This window comes from Brugia malayi (genome assembly GCF_000002995.4).
Source record: "Brugia malayi strain FR3 genome assembly, contig: Bm_v4_ChrX_scaffold_001, whole genome shotgun sequence".
NCBI lineage: Eukaryota > Metazoa > Nematoda > Chromadorea > Rhabditida > Onchocercidae > Brugia > Brugia malayi.
In genome coordinates this window covers 540,399-550,061 of record NW_025062479.1, presented here as the reverse complement: position 1 = coordinate 550,061, position 9,663 = coordinate 540,399, and the positions used below count along the sequence as shown (strand labels likewise).

At 28.5% G+C, this 9,663-nt stretch overlaps 1 protein-coding gene across 1 annotated transcript; it reads right to left on the bottom strand.

Annotated features, from left to right (window-relative positions):
- Positions 1–689: 689 nt before the first annotated feature.
- Positions 690–1,041, bottom strand: Bm17876 (Uncharacterized protein; the record flags this gene model as incomplete). The annotated part of the gene is made up of 2 exons (XM_043073137.1): positions 690–744; positions 989–1,041. 2 exons carry the CDS (start codon positions 1,039–1,041, stop codon positions 690–692), a joined length of 108 nt encoding a protein of 35 aa, XP_042929071.1.
- Between the last annotated feature and the right edge of the window lie 8,622 nt (positions 1,042–9,663).

Genomic DNA, 9,663 nt, shown 5'->3' with positions numbered 1-9,663 from the left:
AAAGCTAAGGCTAAATGAACGATTGGAGATTGCAATCACAAAGCCAAGTTGCATTTTTAGAAAATGACCTTTCCGTCATCCTGAATTACCGGGTTAGATACCTCGAAGTGCATCAAAATTTTTAAAGCGAACTTCTGACATAGCTTTTGACCTTATATTTAAGCTAGTGTTCTAGTAATTAAACCCATTGTTACCGGATGAATTACATTTCAAGCATCGAGGATGACTTGGTGTCTGTTGATGCAAATCCATTACTACTTTATCATTTGAACTGAAGATTTTTCTGCTAATGGCAAATAAGACAAATATATCAAACTGGAATTAAACTAGAAGTATTTATTACTAACTATGAAATTTAATGATTCAAATATCTGAAGTAAAAAGCAAGTCAGAAATTATCATTATCAATTATATTAACATTCACTCAACTATTTTCTCATCATCGATGTTTTGATTTTAGCTTAATTTAGTGCATAAAATACAAACAAACATTATAATATGATCACAATCAAACATATCTGATAAACTCGTAGAATATTCTCTCGAACTCGACTAAGCAAAATAAAGAATACAGTTAAGCAACCAAATTTTCACTCCAAATGAAAGAATTAATATCTGCTATCCTTTCATTGTCATTATCAATAGCAATGCTTGTAATTATCATCATTTCACTATCATCAATATCACTATCATCCAGCATTTCCATCATTTTTTGCCTTAGCACTGTCACTGTTATCCCGAATCCTGCATTATTAACAGTCGGAAAATAAAAAGAAAAAAAATATTTGTTTTGGATGAGTACTATTTACTTTTAATTAGACTACCGACTACCATTCAGTAAACAGAAAGCATTTAAAAAGTAAATAGTTCGTTTGTTTTTAAAAAATCCACTAGACCTGAAATACTTAAATTATTTCAGGAATTCTGAACCTGATAATTGAAATTAGTTGTAAATTTTGAGAGAAAAGAAACTGAAAGAAAGGCTTACAGCATATGATTTGATAAGAAATTTTCAAAATTTTTACAATGCGACAAAGCCATCGAATAACCATTTCCGAAAGAAAAAGCTGCTAGTGTGTGCTTATTGGAGTATCAATGCCGAATTCTATCTTCTTTTTTTTTTCTTTTTCAATGATACATATTGATTAAAGATTACTTCAATTGCACTGAAAGTAAGCTCATATGGCTTACATACCTTTCACAAAATCTGCATCTGTTCATTTATTGGGATTATGAACATTTTACCATTCTATTTTTTTGTTATTTTAAAATTCTTCAATTTTTAGAAAAAGAAATTCTTTCTACATTTTAAGAAAAATTTACAGACATTGCTTGAAGAAATTCGATCAATTATGGACGATTATTTTAATTTTCATGATTCTCTGACATTCATTTGCATTTGTTAATTAATATTGAATTCGTGATGTAAGCTATGTGCTCCTTTCATGAAGCATTTTTTTGCTATCAGAATGTCATTTTTGTAATATAACCGATTTCATGAATTATGAATTGTGTTTCTGTGATTGACAACTACTGGTAACAAATGGATTTTGAGTTTGAAAAAGAAATTATTGTCAACGATCTTCTGTATTTGTGAAAAAATTTTTCAATAATTCTGGTTTCGCATCTGTGTCAAGGTGGTAGCATTTAGAGTTTATAGCAATTTTAATCCTATGAATAATTTTTGGCCAATGTATTTTTTCATATTTGCTCAAAATGAGTCTAACAATTATCCATTTATCCATTTCAGGCTAATTAGCACACTTTTTCACTTTGCGAAATCACGAGTTCTTAAGGATAAGAATGTAACAATATAAATGATAATAAGTGATTTTAATATAGCATTTAATCGTTTTTCCAGTCACAAATTCAAAATATTCTTACTGTTAGCTTTTTTGTTTACATCAGAATTAATTAAACATTTAATATTTTGCACAAACTTAGCTCTATTTAGCTAAATAGAGCAATTAAGTTGAAAATTTCTTAAATATAACTTTCGAGTATGACGAGAAAACAGTTATTTAGTAATATGCACTTAGAATTAGTGGTTTCTTTTTATACCTCATTTATTTTTTCATAGCTTCTCGATAAAAACATGCCGTAAGCTCTCTTATTTCCTTTCTTCAGAATAAATCTTAATAAATAATGAAAATAACTTTAATGCGCTCTCAACGCGGTAATTTCTGCTTTCTGTTATTTCCATTTTCTTATCATAACTATTCAAATGATTCTTTAACAAATCGATTGGAGAAATTGTCATTTCTAAAGCAGCTGTTATTTAGAATTTTTTTAAATCATTTCTTTTAATATTGACAAAATAGTTTCAGCAATATTTTTGCTTTATCGATTACTATCAGCGATTGATCATAGAAACTTATCACTAGTATCTATTCCCAAACATTTTGCACTTTGAAAATAGGAAGCATATTGCTGTGCTAATGAAGGAATTCTTCTTTTTCCTATCATATGTTCACAAAAGTTTTTTGCAATTACGAGTAAAGATTTAAAATTAAATTCCAAAAACAATTATAAATTATAATTCTTTGCCTTCTTTTGAATTGCTCTGTAAATTCTTTTTATTAGCACACTAGTTGATCTAATTTGAGGTATTGATTTCGGACTGAAATTAGACCATTTATAATAAGAAAAAATGAATGAAGAAAAAATGCATTAATGACTTAAATGGACTTAATTTTTGTTAAGAATTTAATGATTCATTTACATTATCGCGTCAAAATTCCCCGATTTTGCTTTTTTTCAATTCGTGAAAATAATCAATCTAAAAGGGTCTGTAAAGTAACCAGTTTAAAAGCTTTCACTTTCATCTGGAAAATATATAAACGGAGGAAAGCATGCAAGAGTGAATGTAACAGAAGTACGGAAAGAGAGAGATTCGGAAAAGGGATGCGAAAAGGAAAAGGAAAACGAGACGAGACGAGACGGAAACACGGAAGGGACGGATATCTCACCATTTGAATTAAAATGTTTTCAGGATAATCGTATTCAGTGCTAATTGATGAAATAAATGGAACGTAACGCACAAATCAGACTCTGTTATTGCTTGTATTGTGTTCAAGAAAAGAATTTCTTTTTTTAATTTTTTTGATTTCATTTTGAGATTACAGAATTTAAGTGCAAATGCATCATGCGCACATGCTTGCAAATATATGTATATATATATATATATATATTATATAGATTAGATAGATAGATAGATAGATAGATAGATAGATAGATAGATAGATAGATAGATAGATAGATAGATAGATAGATAGATAGATAGATAGATAGATAGATAGATAGATAGATAGATAGATAGATAGATAGATAGATAGATAGATAGATAGATAGATAGATAGATAGATAGATAGATAGATAGATATAGATAGATAGATAGATAGATAGATAGATAGATAGATAGATAGATAGATAGATAGATAGATAGATAGATAGATAGATAGATAGATAGATAGATAGATAGATAGATAGATAGATAGATAGATAGATAGATAGATAGATAGATAGATAGATAGATAGATAGATAGATAGATAGATAGATAGATAGATAGATTAGATAGATAGATAGATAGATAGATAGATAGATAGATAGATAGATAGATAGATAGATAGATAGATAGATAGATAGATAGATAGATAGATAGATAGATAGATAGATAGATAGATAGATAGATAGATATAGATAGATAGATAGATAGATAGATAGATAGATAGATAGATAGATAGATAGATAGATAGATAGATAGATAGATAGATAGATAGATAGATAGATAGATAGATAGATAGATAGATAGATAGATAGATAGATAGATAGATAGATAGATAGATAGATAGATAGATAGATAGATAGATAGATAGATAGATAGATAGATAGATAGATAGATAGATAGATAGATAGATAGATAGATAGATAGATAGATAGATAGATAGATAGATAGATAGATAGATAGATAGATAGATAGATAGATAGATAGATAGATAGATAGATAGATAGATAGATAGATAGATAGATAGATAGATAGATAGATAGATAGATAGATAGATAGATAGATAGATAGATAGATAGATAGATAGATAGATAGATAGATAGATAGATAGATAGATAGATAGATAGATAGATAGATAGATAGATAGATAGATAGATAGATAGATAGATAGATAGATAGATAGAATAGATAGATAGATAGATAGATAGATAGATAGATAGATAGATAGATAGATAGATAGATAGATAGATAGATAGATAGATAGATAGATAGATAGATAGATAGATAGATAGATAGATAGATAGATAGATAGATAGATAGATAGATAGATAGATAGATAGATAGATAGATAGATAGATAGATTAGATAGATAGATAGATAGATAGATAGATAGATAGATAGATAGATAGATAGATAGATAGATAGATAGATAGATAGATAGATAGATAGATAGATAGATAGATAGATAGATAGATAGATAGATAGATAGATAGATAGATAGATAGATAGATAGATAGATAGATAGATAGATAGATAGATAGATAGATAGATAGATAGATAGATAGATAGATAGATAGATAGATAGATAGATAGATAGATAAAGATAGATAGATAGATAGATAGATAGATAGATAGATAGATAGATAGATAGATAGATAGATAGATAGATAGATAGATAGATAGATAGATAGATGGATAGATTCATCCAATTATTTTGAAATGGGTCGTATTTTAATTATAAAATTTGAAATGTTTCAGACTAAAATTTTTAGATAATATTTATAAAAATAAAAGAAAGTAAGTTAATAATTTAAAAATTTGTTTGCAAAGAAAACCGTATTATGACTACAGGAAGGATTACTTTGGCAATCAGCATAACTGCCAATGATTGCAAAAATTTTTAATTGCTCTTAAATATTACGTCAAATTGTTTTATTTTTTGCTAATATAGGTAATGGACGATATGAACGGAATTTCTCTTGAAAGAATTGAAAATTCACTATGACTTTTACTATCTTTTAAAATATTCCATCAAGCTATCTACCATCTTGATAATCAGTTGCAAATATTAGCTTTAGCCTGGCATAAATCTTTATCAATCTTATTTAGCAATTCTAATCAATCTGTTATCAGTAGTACTCTTATTAGTCAAGATGTACCAGTTTGATTGCTGCTAAGGTTATTTCATGAAGAAAAGAATTGGATGTGAAGAATTGAAAAAAACTTATGGAATAAAGTATCTGTTTTTCTCTTTTTTTTTAAAAAAAGCACTTTAATACATAAATCTAATAAAAGGATTTGTTTAAACTAAATGGCTGAAACCTTGAAAGCATAAAGTAAGATGAAAAATATTCATAAGAAATCCTCAGCACATCATTTTACCATTGTTTACTTTTCTTTAACCTTTCTTAAACTAAGAAGCGAAAAATCAATTGTGTAAAAATCATTTAGTTTGATGTTTCCGCTTGTCACATTGTCACATTGTATTATCGAATTTGCCCCATAGTTTATCTATTTCTAATTTTCTTTGATGTATCAACATTTCAGTCTTACCATAGCACCACCTTTATCCATTTCAGAAGTTTATTAACAGAGCTAAATAGCCAATTCATTTTCAAGCATTCAAAGTTTGATCTCAAATCTAAATGTTACTTTTGGCCGTAACAATAAGGTCACATTTTCAAATAAATATGTTTGGTTCTTATTTGAAAATAACTTTGATTAAAAGTCATCAAATATAAACATTTGCATAAATTATAATAAATATTTTATTTGATTTTTTTAGTCCATTTTTACTTCTGGTCCTCTTTTGTAATATCGAGATTACAATTTTACTTGATTAATGTTAGGACGGTAAACATAATCGATAAAAATTTGATACTTCAAAATTTTTAAAGTTCAGATTTATCTTATTAATTTAATTGATGAAATGAATTAATTCTTGATAGGAATTGTACTTAGAACTTGAAAGTTTCTTATTGGAAGGAAAAATTGTTATTTTCTACCAGAAGAAACGATAAAATGACAAGGATCGATTTAGACGATGATTATTCCTCTTTCCGTCATCCTTGGAGAGTCCTCTATGACATCCATAAGTGTTCCGTAGCCGTTCTCTTTCACTTCTTATTTTTTTTATTGGTTGCAGCATAATTCGGTTTCTATGATGGCCACCCCCTATTTTATTTATGAAGATAGTGAAAATTTCCTTCTTTCTACTTTTCATCCTCACACCCTTCCTTCGAAAAGTTGAGACTTTCCCTGAGAAATGGGTAAGGCCATTTTTTTCAGATTAAGCCTACTCACCTGATGGATAGACAACCAGGCAAATATGGATTTCAATAAATACATATGTCCAAGATAGGCAGTCAAACTGTTTGTTAAGCATTTCTCGTCGACATGTTAGGAGTTCAAGACCTCAGCAAATAGATGGATAGGCATATAGCCAACTGAATGTTTCAAACCCAAGTTGGTTAGGTTTGTCACCCATTCTCATTTCAATTCTCTTTTTTTCCTTTTACAGTTTTTTATTCTACTATCATTTTTTTTTTTGCATATATTCCGTCCGTATTTTGTTTTTCTTCTTTTTTAATTTCGGGAAAGAAAGAGATATTTGATTGGAATATTTGTGCTATATCTCATAAATGAAATTATTATGATTGGAATGATTCGGTAATCGTACTGTCTACTGATGCAGTATTGATCAATTTTTTCGGGAAAATGAAAATCTACAAAAATTTGTTTTCCTTGATGAGCAAATTTATTTTCTTTTTCGCCATCAGAAAAATCGAAATTGAAATAAACGTTATTTGATCGTTTGCAAAGGATTGGATACTTCCTGAAGATTGCGATAAGCTTCCAAAACAACATTCTTTTATTGGGGTGTAATATTAGCCTTTCAAAAAGTGTTGAATGAGAAAGGGAGCTAGAGGGGCAATCAATCTTTCATTGATATCCAATTCTTTATGTCAAACACTTATTGGTATAGTCGTCATGAATTTAACCAAATTTTAGATATTCCTATTTGAAAAAAAGAAAAAAGCAACTACCTTTTCCGCCATATTAAATTATGTTATAAAATTTCATCCTGTAATATTTGGATTACTATTACAATTCTATAATCTTTGCTCATTATGTATGAATAGCTTTTGAAAAAAAAGAAAAATGCTGAAATAATTATTTCAAATGGGAATATTTTCTAGTATGAGCTCAAACAGCAAAATAAAACACAAATTTGAGGTGCGAAACTCTCGAACCACCTTCAAAAAAAGTGCACGAAGCAGGTGTCATTTGTGATTGCTATTCGAAAGGAGGAAATCAAATAGGTATAGCATTAGGATGACGAATTGAAAAGATTTGGGTAGTTCTACTTCGTCACAACGATCCATAAATAAGTAATACGAGCTAATGCTCATTTTATGGCATTTCCTGTACCTTTTTTTATTTCACTTATTTAAATTTATAATTTTTTGCCATATTTTACTTGGCATTTTCACTATATTTGATTCAGATGATTATTTACGAGTGTCGAAAGTAACTTGTATGCCATTATCTGCATCCGCCAGCTAATTATGCTTTTATACTCCTACTTCAATCTTTATTCTCAGACAACTGCTTATGAAAATCTGGAAGGAAACAAAAAAAGAGAAAAACTTTTTTCCTAATTTAAAAAACTACCTGAAAATATAAACTAGAAAATTTTAATCAGGAAGATGTCTGATTCATCGTTTACATAGTATAAAGGGAGATAAGGTAAGAGGTGTAGTTAGTCATTAACTGGCATTTTACGATGAGCTTGATAACAATCATTGATCGAGACATAATTTATGACATGCAGCAAGTGTCTGGCAATATCAGGTGAGTTTATTTGAATTTTTCAATTAGCATTTGTTACCATCAATGGCAATAAATGCTGATTGTTGAACTTAGAATTTAGTTCATGAAACGATGAAATCATCATTTACACCACACAAGAAAATAATCATAATTGTCTACTGCATACCTTTAGTGCTTCAATTCAGAAATCATCTTGCACACTTTGCTATCAGAATGGGTCTTCGTACTTCTCGCGAACAAACCAAAAGCACAATTTTTTTCAGAGTTTGTGTGCTTTTATTAAAAAAAAAAAAATTGAAAAAAAAAGGAGCGAAAAATCAGAATTCAACAACAAAAGCAACTTATTAGCATGAAATGAATCGAACATTTCCTGCTTAATGGGTTGACAAATGAGCCATAGAAAAAGAAAAAGAAAAAAAAAAAAGCTTTGAAGATATATGTTTCATTAAAATGATGGAATGGTAGATTGGAGTATAATGATAAAAAGAAAATTTGAAAAAAAAAAAAAAAATGTTATGCTCGTCAGTTTTGCCTTCTTTATCCAAGCTGAAAGCACTCTATTTACATGTCTTGATATTTTTATTTATTTTCATTTAATTAAAAACACTTTCGTCATTCTTTTGCTGGTCTCTTTCACTTGCTACTTGATTTATAAATTGTTTGTACCACGTGCTTCACCTTTTTTCAGTTAAGCAGCAAAAATATAGCATTTCAATTTTATCAATTTACATGTAACATTTGCTTTAAACTATGCAATTTCGACTCATTTAAATTTAGCCTAATTCAGCTGAATCACTTTAATAAATAAATTTTGTTCAATTTAAATTATTGCATCTTTCCTGAACTACTGATTCAATTTGAGAAACTTTGTTAGTTTGTAATAATTGTCTTGTCTTTATCAGAATTTAGATTCTTTACTTTATGTAAATTAAAGATCCAATCACTAGTTCAGGCCATACAATAAGACACTAGAAATAAATTTATACTTAAAAAAACTTTTCTCCTTTTAGCTTGTTGATATATTTCTTGGTACAAAGCAATTACCTGCCTTAGGTACTAAATATAAGAAAATGGTGACAACTTTCTTTGTTGTTGATCATACAGCTTGTCTATTCACCTCTTAAGTGATATCCTAAAAAATCACGGATAATCAGCCAACTTTCAAGGTTAACGGCTGGTAATTCAAGTCTATGATTATCTGCTGTTATTACACTCAGGTATTACAGTAACAAAATTTTCCTCTTGTTTCTTCTTCTAAAACATTATTGAAATTGTTCATAAATGAATAGTAGTAGTTGATCTTTGAGTTTTTGAAGAGCCGCTCCTTGAGAAACCAATACTTTCTGTTCCCCTGGAAACATTATTTTAAATATTCGTCTGAAATAATGATTGCTGCTTACAGCTTTATGTTCAATGCTTTTATCCTACTATAAAAGCGACAATTAAAATGAAATTTCAGTACATAAAAAAAATTTAACCAGAAGTCCTACATCAAAAAGTGTCAAAAAAAAAAGTGCATGATTCGTTGAAAGAACAGTTTTGCGAATTAACCTGCATATGTATTGAAGGAATAATAATAATATATCATTCTGCATAACCACCAAGGTATCAATCACCTGCTACCATCACTCTATAACATTTAAATTTTACTGAAATTTTTCTGCTACTAATTATGTGCTTCTGTTTGCTGAAGAAGAGAAATTATTTAGTTTTGATTTCATGTCACTTCATTCATTGATGCTGGTTGCTCTGGAATCATTGTGATACTTCTGGTACATCTACAAACAGGTGCTTAAAACCCAATAAGTAACACTTTCAACTGGGA